Below are 16,036 nucleotides of genomic sequence, written 5' to 3' on the forward strand. Positions count from 1 at the left end.
CTTTTCTGCCCAAACTCGTACAGCCTAGTTGCATGCCCTAGGATCTCTCTAAGGAAAAAGCAGGTCTGTCTAGAAATGAAAGCAACTAAGCCATCCTATTTTTGAGACATACAAAACTGAAATGATCAGAAAGGATAAGCAGTCCAAGTGACCAAAAGTTATTTTTTAAAAGTACCTGTAGGGTCTTTTGGCTCCTAGCTTGTGGTGGTGAAGGTGTAACTTCTTTCAGTCATCCCGAATCCGGGTTCATCCGACACCGGCAGCCACCCCGCAGCGTCCAGGCCGAGCCTCCACCTTCCCCGCCATGCCGCCCGAGTTTGACCCTGAGGAAATTAAAGTCGTGTTTTTAAGGTGCACTGGTGGTGAAGTTGGTGCCACATCCTCTCTGGCCCCCAAAATTGGTCCCTTGGGTTTATCTCCCAAAAAGGTTGGTGATGACATTGCCAAGGCAACTGGTGACTGGAAAGGGCTAAGGATCACAGTGAAACTTACCTTTCAGAACAGACCGGCCCAGATTGAGGTTGTGCCTTCTGCTTCAGCCTTGATCATCAAAGCCCTAAAGGAATCTCCTCGGGACAGAAAGAAGCAGAAAAATATTAAACACAGTGGAAACATCAGTCTCGATGAGATCTTCAACATTGCTGGACAGATGAGGCACCAATCCTTGGCAAGAGAGCTCTCTGGAACCATTAAAGAGATCCTTGGAACAGCCCAGTCTGTGGGCTGCAACATTGATGGCAGGCACCCTCATGATGTTATTAATGACATCAATAGTGGTGCTGTGGAATGCCCAGCAAGTTAAGCTACAAAGGAAGACTATTCCAGTAAATTAACATTTGACAAAAAAAGAAAAGTACCTGTAACCAAAATACCTATTTTCGTGTGTATGATATAGCTGGCTTAGGAAAGGTAGGGGTGGGACAGTGAATAGACAGTAAGCCTCAATTGAGGTGAGGTTGACCTGGGTGAAAATTCTCCCTCCTCTGACACATACTGGGCTTAGCATAGTACCTGGCATATAGTAGGTGCTTAATAAATGTTTATTGATTGTGTGATCTTGAACAAGTCACTTTATCTCCAAGTAGCCCTACGTTATAAAATTATAAATAACTCTAACTTTATAAACTGCAGAAGCGATGTCCTTCTGCTTTGGAAGAGTTTCCTTACCCTTAGAACCCTGGGTTACCTATACCAGAGTTGTCAGATTCACCATGCTGCTGGCAAAACTCCTAGATGTGGTCTGAACCAGATTAAAATGTAACTAGGAATTGCTTAACAAAATAAATAAAGATACAATACTACATAGATAATGTTCATTCATGGGGTTTTTTAAAGTCACTATCCAGCCTACTCTATTTGAGTTTGACACTGCCCTACCTCATGAAATCACAGGTCTGAACACCATCTCCACCAAGTTGGATTATTGTATAATAAAGTGGTTAAACAGTATACATCAAAGACAAGAATAATGCTTACAACAATCCCCTCATAAAATACTGTAACATATTTTAGGCTAATGGAGAATTTTCATTAAATGAAAGTAAAACGATTATACTGGAATTACCATTCATTTAAATAGATAGAAAAACATATTGCATGTTGTTTCAATATGACATTTTATACTAAATTTTTTTTCTTGGTGAGACAATTGGGGTTAAGTGACTTGTCCAGGGTCACACAGCTAGTAAGTATTAAGTGTCTGAGGCTGTATACTAAATTTTTAATGTATTTATTAAGCCTCTTTTGATGCAACACATCATCTTGATTTGATGTTGGTTTGGGTTTTTTTTTCGGGGCAATGAGGGTTAAGTGACTTGCCCAGGGTCACACAGCTAGAAGTGTCAAGTATCTGAGGCCAGATTTGAACTCAGGTCCTTCTGACTTCAGGGCCGGTGCTCTATCCACTGTACCACCTAGCTGCCCCGCCCCCATCATCTTGATTTGGCAGCATGACAACTAGACTTGTAGTCAGCAAAGGGCTGAATTCAAATCCTTGCTCCAACACTTACTACTGCTAATTATAATAGCATGTATATGGTGCTATAAAGTTTGCAAAGCACTTTGCCTTCATAACAACTCTGGGAGAACAGGGCTATTAGCTCCATTTTGCAAATGAAAATGCTGGGGCAAAGGGAGATAAAGTGGCTTGCCCAGGTTCACAGAGCCAGTAAGTATCTGAGGTCAGATCTGAACTTAGGTCAGATCTGAACTCAGGTCTTCCCGACTCCAGATTCAGCTTTTTAGTCACTGCAGCACCAGCTGCTTCCTATTAGCTGTGTGGCCATGGGCCAATCACCTCATTCCTCTGAGACTAAATTTCCCTTTCTGTAAAGTGGGAGTGATTGTACTCATGCTCCTTATCTCATAGAGGTACTGTCAGGAAAATGTTTTGTAAACTTTAAGATACTATAAAAATCCCAGTTATTATTCTTATTATCCACCATGATTTTCCAACGTATTTACCTAGTTGTTGTTGCCTAACATTCTAAGAACATGTTTTCTATGTTCAATCCTTTCCATTTTAAACTATTTTCTGATTCTCACTCTCTCCATCATTGTTTCCTCCTTCCCCTCCTCCATTCTTTCATTTTCCCTTCTTCCATTTCCTCCTCCCCTTCTCCCTTCCTCCCTCTTTTCTTTTTTTCCCTTTCTTCTCCCATCATTTTCTTTCTTCCCTTCCTTTCTTCCTTGTTTCCTTCCTCCCCCCTTCCTTCCTTTCTTCCTTGTTTCCTTCTTCCTTCCTTCCTCGCTCTCTTCTTTTGCTTGTATCCTTTGTCCTACTTAATATCTTTGACCAATAATCATAATCATAGCTAATATTTATATAGCACTTTAAGTATTGGAAAGCAATTCATGTATGTTGTCTTATTTGATCCTCACAACAGCCCTGTGAGGTAGTTATTATCATGATCTCCTTCTTACGAATGGAGCAGCTAAAAGTAAAAGAGGTTCAGAGGCTTGTTCAGACAGCTAAGTGTCTGAGGCAGGATTCAAACTCAGATCTATCCAATTTCAAGCCCAGCCTTTATTCTCTCAACTACCTAAATAGCTTTTCTTAGCTTTCTTTTCCTATCCTCCTTCCCACTGAATACTTTCCATATATACTTTCCTCCCATAGGCCTTCTCTCTCCTATCAATATTTTCTCCTTTTTCCTAGTTCAATACTTGAGAATAGGAAGAGAGGAGAGAGTAAGGGCTCCCCTTGAATGGGGGGAGGGGCTGAAGTCCTCTCTGCCTCATATAAAAGAGAGTTGTTATGGGCTGAGAGCAGTCACAGTCACCCTCATTGGGAGCCCTTCGTTCCCATGTGAACAACAAAGAATGGATGGTTTCCCGGCATTGTTCAAGCCCTCCTTTGCCCTTTCTGTCAAGTCTTGGCCTCCAGAAGACATCGGGCCATGTTCTGCATTCATCTCTGGTCAGTCACCAATCAATATCACTTGACTCTTCTTACTCTTTAGTCGTTCCCTTTTTATACTTGGTGTCAGAAGGGATTCTTAAGCTACTCTTTGTCCTTGGCCTCTTCTCAGTTGGTCAAGAGAAAGATGGCGAACACTACTCTCTAGGGTATAAAAGGCCACGCGGTGCACAGAGGACAGGACCTGGGAATCAGGAAGCCTAAGTTCTATTTCTGGCTCAGTGGCTGAATTAGAGAAGGCTGGGATAGTGGATTTCCTTTACCTGTTTGAGATCTTAGCTGTCAAAAGTCAGTGGTCATTACAATCTACTTACCTCCCAGGGAGAACAGGGCATTGTAAAGCTGTCACACTTTATGCTATAGAGTTTGCCTTTCTTTGCATCTTCAGGGCTCAGCATTGTACCAGGCACCTAGTTAATGCCTGATTTTTTTCCCATAGACCAGAGATTTAATGTCTTAATCTGTAGGGGGTCCCTCCCACCACAACTCAGTGCCTCACTTCAGCTGTTCCTTGTCCCCTTGCTCAGGGGTCAGGGTCCTCTGCTCAGTGGCTTGGATATGGGGCAGCTCTTCTAACTGTAAGCTCATAATAAATTCTTGCTGAGTGATGGATGGATGGATGGATGGATGGATGGATGGATGGATGGATGGATGGATGGATGGATGGATGGATGGATGAATGGAATGGAAACATAGAGAGTGTGTTTAGCTCAAAGGATGGCTCACATTCAGCAGGATTCCTTTGCCTGTTTTATCTTGAGTTCACCTTATTTCTCCAGGAATGTCCAAAACTATTTTGGGCTTCCCTGTTACTTTGTGTCGTTTCTTCTATCTAAGTAAGTTTTCTGATTTCACAACCTTGAACTTCATCCCTTCTATGATCTTTGTTCCTGTACAATTTTGTTTATGATATACACTGAGAATCTGTCTAGCTCAAAGGATCCTTCACTTTGGGCAGGGTTTGCTTTGTTATTTCGTTTGGGGTTATTCTCATTTCTCTTCATGCTTGATCTTATAAAAGTTCCTCTAATATCTTGTCTGGAAAGGAAGCTGTCCCACTTTGTGATTTACAAATCACAACGTGCTTAATGGTTTCCAAAGCTACCCAATAAGGGAGTTTCAAAAGCTCTATGGAGAGACAGTCTATCTGTTTTGGGGTTTGTTTTTTGTGCTGGGCAATGAGGGTTAAGTGGCTTGCCCAGGGTCACACAGCTAGTAAGTGTCAAGTGTCTGGGGCTGGATTTGAACTCAGGTCCTCCTGAATCCAGGGCTAGTGCTTTATCCACTGGGCCACCTAGCTGTCCCAGTCTCTATCTGTTTATAAATAAGATGTTTGAGTGGGCATCTTTACTCTTCCAAGCTACTGAGTTGGTCAGGAGGCCCAGAAGGAGCGCAGCCAGTCATTTTCAGTGAACAAAGCTTCTTCATCTCACTGAACCCGATCTGTTTCATTTTTGAATGAGATGTTAATGGCTATGAATTATTTCCCTTTTTGCTTTCTTATAAATTGCACATATTAGACAGGGAACATAGTTGAGTTTATAATTTCTCTTAGAGATAATAGGGAGCCACTAGAGCTTATTGAGTAAGGGAGTCTATCTGTACTTAAAGAGAATGAGTTTGGCCACAGAGTGTAGGATACATTGGAATGAGCAAAGAGGATACTAGTTGTGGCACTAATTTAGGCATGAGATGATGAGGGAATGAAAAAAGGAGAGGTTTAGGAGTAGAGAGAAGGAGTTAGATACAAGAGATTTAGAAGTAGAAATGACAAGATTTGGCAATAGATTGGATATGGGCAGTGAGGCGGAGTAATGAGCCAGGGATAAGGCTGAGGCTCTGAACCTGGGACCCTAGAGGGATGGGGATAGATGTGATAAACATAAGGGAGTTTGGGAAGGGTTTTGGAAGAAAGATAATAATCAGTTTTGGACATTTTAAATTTGAGGTATCTTTAGAACATTTACTTTGTTTTTTTGTTTGTTTTTGCTGGGCAATGAGGGTTAAGTGACTTGTCCAAGGTCACTTAGCTGTGTCACTGTGCCACTGTGCCACTTAGCTGCCCCCTAGGACATTTACTTTGAAATGAACAAAAGGCAATTGATGATTTGAGGCTATAGTTCAGAGGAGAGATTGGGGTTGGATAAATAGATCTGGGGTTGGGCAGCTAGTTGACACAGTAGATGGAGAATCGAGTCTGGAATCAGGAATACCTGAGTTCAAATCTGGCCTCAGACACTTACTAACTGTGTGACCCTGGGCAAATCATTAACTCTGTTTGTCTCAGTTTCTTCATCTGTGAAATGAGCTGGAGAAGGAAATAGCAAACCCCTCCAGTATCTTTGCCAAGAAATTTCCAAATGAGGTCACAGAAAGTCAGACACAACTGAATACACACCAATAGACCTAACAGTCCTCAGCATAGATGATTAAACCAATGAAATCTAATGGAGCTACCAAAAGAAGGCAGAAAAAAGAGCAGAGAGCCCAGGAGAAAGACTTGAGGAAGACCCAAAGCCAGGGAGTGTGACATGGATCATGAACCAGCAAAGGAATAGTTCAATAGGTACAAAGGGTTCTGGGAGGTATCAGTGTCATGAAAACCCAACAAGGAGTGAGTCCAGGAGGACAATGTGGTCACCAGTGTAAAATGGTCTACATAAGTTAATTCATAACTCCTTACTTACCTTGAATATGAACCCTCTGTTAGTTATTTCTGTTCTGTCATTTACAATGTCAAGGTCATTCTCCTAGGCAGAGAAGTTGAGAAAAGTAAGAAATTGAGCATCTCTACCTTCTTTGTGTGGTTGCTTATTACTCTCCCATCCACCCCAAGCAAAGGTCTTAACCCTTCTTTGGTCCTCCCATTTTCTCCCAATATCACGTGATCTTTTTGATATCATCTTTGTCATCTATTTGAGTCATCTCCTGTTTCAACCCTTTCCCAGCCCACAATCATTGAACAGGCATGGTTTCAGACAAACCGAGACCTGGGAAAGACCTTAATTTAGAAAAGCCAAGGTCACCCACTGCATCCTGGGTCATCATCAGTCATCTTGACCTTCGTCTTGACATTGGACTTTGATGACTCTGGAGGAGAGAGACTGATAACTTTGTGCAAATTTACCTCACTTAAATCCAATTCACTTGCAAGTCAAGACATCATTCTATAACACCACTAGTCTTCTCCCAGAATGAAGGAACATGAACACCAACAAAAACAAGGCAATGGGCTTCGGTGACACTGTGAAACTTGTGACCACCAAAAGCACTGCACAACTTCTGATATGCAATATAGCCCAGGTACGTATAAATATAAATGCATCATCAATACCTGTGGGATCTTTAAGTTCATAAGGGGAAAACCAACATAGATCACAACCCTTCTATAGTGAGTAAAAAAGCATTTTGCTTGTGTTTGCCTTATACCTCATGACATGAAGGTGTCAGGTGATTAGCACAGGGTTCTAAGTCTGGGTCTGGGTTTAGACCCAACAATCCCCAAGCTCAGGGTGCTTTGTTTTAAACATTAAGCTTTCCCAATGTCTAATTAATTTTTCTTTCTTTCTTTCTTTCTTTTTTTTTTTTAGTGAGGCAATTGGGGTTAAGTGACTTGCCCAGGGTCACACAGCTAGTAAGTGTTCAGTATCTGAGACCGGATTTGAACTCAGGTCCTCCTGACTCCAGGGTCGGTGCTCTATCCACTGCACCACCTAGCTGCCCCTAATTTTTCTTTCTTTTTTGTTTTTTTAAAAAGATATTTAAGAAAGTAAGGCGGGGCAACTAGATGGCACAGTGGATAAAGCACTGGCCCTGGATTCAGGACGACCTGAATTCAAATTCAGCCTCAGACACTTGACACTTACTAGCTGTGTGACCCTGGGCAAGTCACTTAGCCCTCATTGCCCCGCAAAAAAAAAAAAAGTTATTGATTTATCATTGCTTATTACCATTGCTACTTCTCTAACTCATTTGTTTTTCTCCATCTTGAGTTTTGATATCAGCCCAATTTGAAATTGAAAAGGTTTTTTGTTTATTTTTGGTGGAAGGGGGAGGAAGGTGGGATATTTTTCCCCCTCTAAGAACAGGAAAACACAACAGTTGTTGTTGTTCAGTCGTTTCCCTTGCGTTCTGACTTTTCATGACCCCATTTGAGGTTTTCTTGGCAAAGATAATGGAGTGATTTGCCATTTCCTTCTCCAGATCATTTCACAGATGAGGAAACTGAGGCAGAGTGAAGTGACTTGCCCAGGGTCAGAGAGCTAGTAGGTATCTAAGGCCAGATTTGAGTTTATGAAGATGAATTTTCTTGACTCTAGGTCTGGTGCACTATCCACTGAGCATCATACGTATTTCTTACCTTTGGTATTCAGTTTGATCATTTGGAATCATTTGGATTTTCAAATGCAACCCTCAGAAGATAACAAAGAAGGAGGCTGCAGATTCAAAACTAAATACTATTGTGTCAACAGCAAACATCGTATTGCTAACTAAAACAATTAAACCTAATGACTGCATGGAGTGGTGACTCCAGGCACTGCTGAGGAAGAAAAAACCCAGTGCCTATATAGAGCTGTGGTGTTCACCCAGAGCCATTTAGTACTTTGAAGTTTACAAAGTACTTTGTAAACATTCTGATTTGAGCCTCACAGATAGCCCTCTGAGGTAGGTACCGCCATCTCCAGGAAGTTAAAACTCAGAAAGATTAGCCAAGGTTACAAAGACAGCGAATTTCAGAGGCAAGACTGGGACCAGGAGGAACTTAGTCCACTCAACTCTGGAACTCTCATCCTGGGCCCACTACCGTCAAGACTGGTAAATATCATGAGCACGTGGCCAAATGGCCCACCATATCTTGCCAGCCACCCCATGCTTTACCTTCCACCCTGGCTATCTTGTTATCATCTGCTCTGTGTATGTTCCCCAACCTCTTCTTCCCTCCTTCCCCTCCTTTCGACATCTTCCTCTAGAATTCATAACCAAGTCAATGCCGCCATTATTGCTAGAAAGTGTGTTATCAACCAACTCTCCTATGACTTCACAAATTACAGGGTAGGCCAAAAGTCATGAATATTTAATAACTCCTTTATTTTTTGTTTTTAATTTACAGTACCATAGCATCATATACAGCATGAATAAGAAATGAATTTATAGGGGGCAGCTAGGTAGTTCAGTGGATAAAGCACCAGCCCTGGATTCAGGAGGACCTGAGTTCAAATCTGGCCTCAGACACTTGCCACTTACTAACTGTGTGACCCTGGGGAAGTCACTTAACCCTCATTGCCCCCCCCCAAGAAATGAATTTACAATATGTGTGGAAAATCAAATCACGTAAATGTCAAAAAAATAAAGAAAAAATAATTTTCAAAAAGTTATTAAAGGGGCAGCTAGGTGGCGCAGTGGATAAAGCACCAGCCTTGGATTAAGGAGGACCTGAGTTCAAATCCAGTCTCAGATACTTGACACTTACTAGCTGTGTGACCCTGGGCAAGTCAGTTAACCCTCATTGCCCTGCAAAAAAAAAAATAGTTATTAAAACATCAGACCCCTCCATGACTTTTGGACCACCCTGTAGAACCATGCTGGCCACCATCTCCCTAGAGCCATGTTGTCTTTCAGTTAGATTGTAAGTTCCTTAAAGGCAAAAGCTGTTTTGTTTTTGTATTTGTATCACTACTATTTAGCACAATACTTGGTGCATAGTTAGCATTTAATATTTATTCATTCATTCATCCATTCTCATCTGTTCCCATGAATTAAATTCACATCTCTACAAAAGACTCTCAGATCTATAAATCTAGCCCCAATTTCTTTCCTGAATTTAATCTATTCTCACTAAGTGCTTGCTGAACATCATCATTTGATTATCCCATCAGCAACTCAATCTACATTTCCAAAATTGAACTCATAACCTCCCTTTTCCCCCACATAGCCATCCCTCCTACAAACACCCCTAGATAATGCCACTCTTCTGTTACTTCTGGTTATTCATATCTGGATTTAGGTTCCTATCTACTGATGTTAATGCCCTGAGCCTCCATATTTTCTTTTCCCCCACTGGAATGTAAACTTCTTGGAGGAGGGAGACTGTTTTTGCTTCTTCCTTGTATCCCCAAAGATTAGCACAGATCAACATATAATATCTAATAAATGCTTATTTACTAATGAATTATTTCAACGTTTTTTCCATGACAAACTAATACTAATCACATGACACATTATGGTGGTGAATGAAAAAGGACAATTTATTTAAAATAGAAAAGCAAGTGACTATCAGGGAATTACTTTAAAGAGGAATATTCTCTCTCTTTTTTAAAGATGGACAATGAGAGTTAAGTGACTTACCCCAGCTAATAAGTGTCAAGTGTCTGAGGCTGGATTTGAACTCAGGTCCTCCTGAATCCAGGCCTAGTGCTTTAGCCACTGCAGCGACACCTAGCTGCCCTTAAAGAGGAATACTCTCAATATCTGTTTCCCAATCCCTGAGGCAGAGGGTTGCAAGGAGACATCTAGTTCCAGCCTTATGTTGGTACCAGTACCTTTCCTCCTAATGCCCTGTGTAACCCAGGCCTGGGGCTTTTGTTCATGCTGCTACATATGCAGAAGGGGAGATATTTGTTGTTTCATATATTCAAAGAGAGACAGACACAGAGAGAGAGAGAGAGAAAAAAAAAAGAGACAGAGACAGAGACAGAGACAGAGACAGAGACAGAGACAGAGAGACAGACTGGAAACTGTAGACCTGTAGATAAAACTTCAACATACCCTTGATTTCCAGTTTGCCTCCCTAGAGACTTCAGAGATTTTCCCCTTGGGTGAGCTTGGAGTCTCTCAGTTTAATATGAGATCTTATCTTGCTCTCAGCAAAGAATTTATTCACCCTCGTGTATTTTCTGGTATATGCTAATCTATAAAATTTCTCCAGTTTCTTTTTGCTGTTTTCCTTGAATAAACTGGCTTACTCACTGTTTGATACTTGTACTGGGTTTGTACGTGACCAGTATTTGTTGAGAAGGGAACTAAGTTTGCTGCAGGTACAAACTCAGGGACTATCTTCTCTTAAGCTAAGGGAAGTGGTTTTTGTTTGGAACCTTTAAAATAATCATACATAATATTTGAGGTGACAGATATATATAAACCTAACCCAAGACCCTCTCTTGAGGACTGACAAAAAGAGTGCCCAGCCAGGGATCTTTTCCTGCTCCCTTTGAAACAGGGATTCTAGTCTCCTTTGAGGAAGGGTGGATTTGTGGTTGTTCAGTTCTGTCAGACTCTTTGTGACCCTATTTGGGGTTTCCTTGGCAAAGATACTGTAGTAGTTTGCCATTGCCTTCTCCAGCCCATTTGACAGATGAAATAGGGTTAAGTGACTTGCCCAGGGTCACACAGCTGGTGTCTGAGCAAATAAGCAATAGCCACATCAAACTAGAGTCTCCTTTAGACTCTACCCATATGGACATAATGTATCTTAAATGAACACATACATAGGTTATTCTAGTAGTTAACTACTTTGTATATATTGGGTTTTGTTCCCTTTAGATTAACACTGTAAATGTTTATATAGTTGCTTGTTATCTTCCCACAAGATTGTCAACTTCTTGAAAGTATAAATGGTTTTGTTCTTTGTACTTGCATCTCTAGTACATATAGCACATAGTAGGCGCTTAATAAATATTTGTTGATTTGTTTTCAGTGAACAAGAAATGGTGGGTTAATATTTGTCCCCTTGAATGATCATGAAAGGTGATTCTTTCTATTCTGCTCCCCACAGGAATGCTGAGTCTTTAGCAGTATGTTCCCAATGCTTTTGACATGGAAGGGAATGTTCTCTGAGGGCTGGCTGGCTGGCAGAATGCAACCTCATCAATAGGAGGACTGAAACCTCCCTGGGTTGTAACAAATCCATTGCATCAATGCCCCAAAGCTAGCATCAGTATGAGGTGGGGGGGGGTAGCTAGGTGGCACAGTGGATAAAGCACTGGCCCTGGATTCAGGAGGACCTGAATTCAAATCCAGCCTCAGATGCTTGACACTTATTTGCTGTGTGACCCTGGACAGGTCACTTAACCCTCATTGCCCCACAAAAACAAAAAAAAAAATATGAGGTGAGGGGAAATCTCAATTTCTACAAACCCCAGTGGGATTTAGCATGGCACTTGAGGAATCCCTGGGCTCAGCATTAATTTTCTTCTTATTATTATTTCTGGCATCATGGAAAGAGCATTGGACTTGAAGACAGGAGTTCTGGGTTCATGTCATGCTTTTAACATTTACTCCCTATATGAGTGTAGACAAGTTGCTGAGCCTCAGTTTCCTCGTTTGTAAGATAGTTACAATAGTAGTTAGAGTCAGAGCTTTGAGAAATCTGAGTTTGAATCCTGCCTCAGACATTTATATAGCTGTATGACCCTGGGCAAATCACTTAACCATTCTCCATCTCAGTTTCTTTGTCTATAAAATGAAGCTAATGATAGCCACCTACCTCACAGGGTTTTTGTGAGAATCGAATGATAATATATTTAAAGTGCTTTGCAAACCTTAAAAAGAGCTGTTGCTGGTCCGTCATTAGTTGTGGCTGACTTTTCATGGACCATAGCATGCCAGTTTTTCTTGGCAAAGTTTGGAGTGGTTTGACATTTTCTTCTCCAGCAGATTAAGGCAAACGGAAGCTAAGTGACTTGCCCAGAGTCACATAGATAGTATCTGAAGCCAGATTTGAACTCATCTTCCTGACTCTAGGCCCAGTGCTCTCTCCACTGAGACCCCTAGCTGCCTCCAAGGTGAACCGAGGTTAAATGACTTGCCCAGGGCCACATGACTAGTAGGTATCTGAGATCACATTTGAACTCAGGTCTTTTTGACTAAAGGCCAGGCGCTCTGTGCACTATGTCGCCCCCTAGTGCCCCCAATTAAAAAACTACAAAAATACTATCATTATTGTTATTTTGTGCACTCTTCCTCACACAAGTTTGTTCCGTGGAAAGTGCTTTGTAGACCTGAACACACTTCATTAATAGTTATCACCATCATGTCTGATTGCATCAGTTCCTAAGGAAAATTTTTTAGTGGGTCTTCAATAAATTCTTCAATTGTCTATTGGAAAATGCTTCTAGAATCTTTAGATGAACAATAAAATAACGACTTTAATTAAAGTCAATAGACCTCTTAAAAAGATAGTTATGGCTGGGTTTTCCCCTCCCCCACTTGCCCATACCCCAAAAAACTCTTGTCCCTTTGCTGGGTTCCATTCCCCACCCCACCCCCCTAAGGAAACAGGGAAAGAAAGAAAGTCATGTGATGTCTATTTTAAAGTGAACCCAATTCAACTAATGCCTGTCATGTAGAAGGCATTGTGGGGTACAAAGGTAAAAATGAAAACCTATTCCTGTGTACACAGAGTTGACATTCTACAATAGAGATAAATGCGTCTGAAGTATATAAAAAGGTAATAGAGAAGTGGAAGAACACTAAAAACTGGGAGGATTAAGAAAGCTCTGGTGTAAGAGATTATAGGTGAGCTGTGCCTTTAAGGGAGTTTGGGATTTGAAATCGAGAGACTCCTGGGTTGGCTAGAGAGGGGAAGAATTTTCCAGTCACAGAAACTCTCAAAAATCAGCTGGTAGTAAAGTGGATAGAGCAGTGGGCCTGGAGTCAGGAAGACCAGAGCTTCAATCTGGCTTCAGATACTCAACTGTGTGACCCTAGGCAAGTCACTTAACCTCTGTTTGCTTCAGTTTCCTCCTCTGTGAAATGAAAATAATAATAGCACCTACCTCTCAGGGTTGTTTGGTTTTTTTGTTTTTTTGTTTTTTGCAAAGCAGTGGGGGTTAAATGACTTGCCCAGGGTCACACAGTAAGTGTCAAGTGTCTGAGGCCGGATTTGAACTCAGGTCCTCCTGAATCCAGGGCCGGTGCTTTATCCACTGCGCCACCTAGCTGCCCCTCTCAGGGTTGTTTTGAGGATCAAATGAGATTATAATTACAAAGTGCGTGCCACATTTTAACTCCTATGTAAATGTTAGCTATCATCATGGTTATTATTAACTAAATTGAAGCAGAATTGTATTCTGCTTTAGAGAATCATATATTCACTTCAATGAAATCACAGATTCTTGAAGTATAGAAGTCCACATTAAACTAAATATAAAGGAACCTGGAGGTAGAAAAAATTAAACTTATATTAAAACAGATATATATTAAAATAATAGTAATAATAACTAGCGTTTATATAATACCTTAAGGTTTGCCAAGTGGTTTACAAGTATTATCCCGTTTTATCTTCACAACAACTCTAGATGTTACAGATGAAGACACTGAGCCATCAGAGCTTAAGCAAATTCCCCAGCATTACACAACTAGTCCTTATTTGAACTTAGGTCCAGCACTTCAAGCCCCTTCTCAATGAATTAGAACAAAATTCATTCTGTCTCGCAGCAAACTAAAAATGTTTTGAAGAGCATTTTGGAGGCATTCAGTCAACTCAGTTAAGTCGAGTCACAGATCTATAACAAAAGTTTTATAATGTGGGTAATGTGGCAATAAAGAGATTTGTTTCACTGAAGACCTTTGGTTGTGATAAAACTGGAAAATTCATAAGGAGATAAGAGGAAGTGTGTCTGAGGATAAATCATGTGATAGAATGTTTTCTGTTTGGTTATTTCACTTGTATCTGAGTCTTTGTGACCTCATTTGGGGGTTTCAATACTGGAATGGTTTGTTATTTCCTTTTCCAGCTCATTGGACTGATGAAGAAACTGAGGCAAACAGGGTGAATGGAGTGATTTGCCCAGGGTCACACTACTTACTAAGTGTCTGAGGCCAGATTTGAACTCAGGAGGATGAGTCTTCCTGATTCCAGGCCCAGCACTCCATTGCACTATGGCGTCACCTAGCTGCTCCCATAATAGATTGTATGATCATTCATTTGAACTCGTTCATTCAATGAATACAAGTCTCCTATTTCCATGCCCTAACTGGCTTCCCTAGAATAGACAAGTACACCATTCAATTCTTGTTCTTCTAGGCTGTTCTGCCACCTGGTGGTTCATATATTTCCATGGTCACTTAGCAGGAATAAATAAAAAGAGTTCATAAGAAAATAAAGTCTTCTGGGGTCTCTTGACTTTTCTCTCTTCTTTTTTTGGCTGATAATCAGGGTGTGTTCTCTCCTTCTCCACCCCCTCTCTACTCCCAACCCTGCCTCTGTCTCTGTCTCTGTCTCTGTCTCTCTTATCTGACTCACCCCTATCCCTGAAGGAAATGCGGAGTTAGATATCCCTCATTCCCAAAGTTTTCTTAAATTCAAATAAAGACTAAGGAAAGGTTGTCTAAGTCTGGAGTGATTTCTGCTTTTGTTGCAGCTTCGAGACACCGTCTACAGATTCCCCTGCTTTGTTTGGTTTTTTTCCCCCTCTTTCCCATTGGAATTGAGGACTCCATGAGAGAAAAAACTCTCTCTCTCTCTCTCTCTCTCTCTCTCTCTCTCTCTCTCTGCAATTTGTGGTCTCAGCAGATTAGAGATTTGAAGTTGGAGCTGGGGTTTGAACCAACAGAGAACGTTTTATACCTCAGCAATGAGCAAATCAAGGCTTGATTTATTGTTTTGTTGATTGTCTAGACTTAAGAAAGCAATAGAAAAATGTGTGTGGTATAGACACCCCCCCCACACACACACACACCCCAGGAGAGCTGGCTATTAAACATTTACTAGCACACTGCTGCCTCAGAGGCCAAGTCCAATCCTTCCATTTTACAGATGAGGGAACTAAATCTAAATGACCTAAGGGGTTAAGTGACTTGCCCAGGATCACACAACCAGAACTTGAACCCAGGTCTTCCCAGCTTTGAGACTAGATCTTATTTATTAGTATCAATGCCAGATCAATACTTATATGGCAATCTGAAGCTAAATTTATGTCAGCCTCAATAATATAGTCACTTTATCAACACAGACCCCCTGGCATGTTCTAAATGGACAGAGGATATGACTGTAAGCCATGTTTAAACACTGCAAGGTAAGTGGTTTAAAAATTCATTCATTATTCTTTTGTCTTTGCAGAATATATAGGACGAAAACCACCTTAGAGAACATTCACTTTTTCATTTCTTATTTCTTATAAAAGTAAAACTCTCAGGGCAGATAGGTGGTAAAGGTAACAGATAGAGCACTAGTCCTGGAGTTGGGAGGGTTTGAATTCAAATCCTGCCTCAGCCACTTATTAGTTGTGTGACCCTGGGCAAGTCATTTAACCCTGTTTACCTCCAAAAATAAAAAGAAGAGGAAGAAGTTAACCTCCCCCTTTTAATTTGACTGATTTGTTTGTCCTTGCATGGATTTAGCATCCTTTGGCTATAAGTGAGAAGATCCATATTATTTCTTGTCTAAGAACAGAAGAGGGTCAGGTCACATGTACGTGACTGGATCTGGGGTATGTGAGAAATAATTGCTAATAATAAATATTTGGGGGACCCAGTGATCTCCCCTTTTTCTCAAGTCCTTTATTTGATTTTTCTATATCCTGATTATATATTTGCTTCACATAAAGATACACACACATAAACCATTTTAATTATTATTTTTGGTGGGTTCAGGCAGAGGTGGAAGAGTTGATATAGCCC

The 16,036-nt window shown here is 41.0% G+C and overlaps 1 protein-coding gene across 1 annotated transcript; it reads left to right on the forward strand.

Annotated features, from left to right (window-relative positions):
- The first annotated feature begins 220 nt into the window (after nucleotides 1–220).
- Nucleotides 221–802, forward strand: LOC122732976 (60S ribosomal protein L12-like). Its single transcript, XM_043973442.1, has one exon. The coding sequence runs from the start codon at nucleotides 305–307 to the stop codon at nucleotides 800–802; it is 498 nt and encodes a 165-aa protein (XP_043829377.1). The 5' UTR covers nucleotides 221–304.
- The last annotated feature ends 15,234 nt before the right edge of the window (nucleotides 803–16,036 follow it).

Source organism: Dromiciops gliroides, chromosome 6 (genome assembly GCF_019393635.1).
Source record: "Dromiciops gliroides isolate mDroGli1 chromosome 6, mDroGli1.pri, whole genome shotgun sequence".
NCBI classification, from domain to species: Eukaryota; Metazoa; Chordata; class Mammalia; order Microbiotheria; family Microbiotheriidae; genus Dromiciops; species Dromiciops gliroides.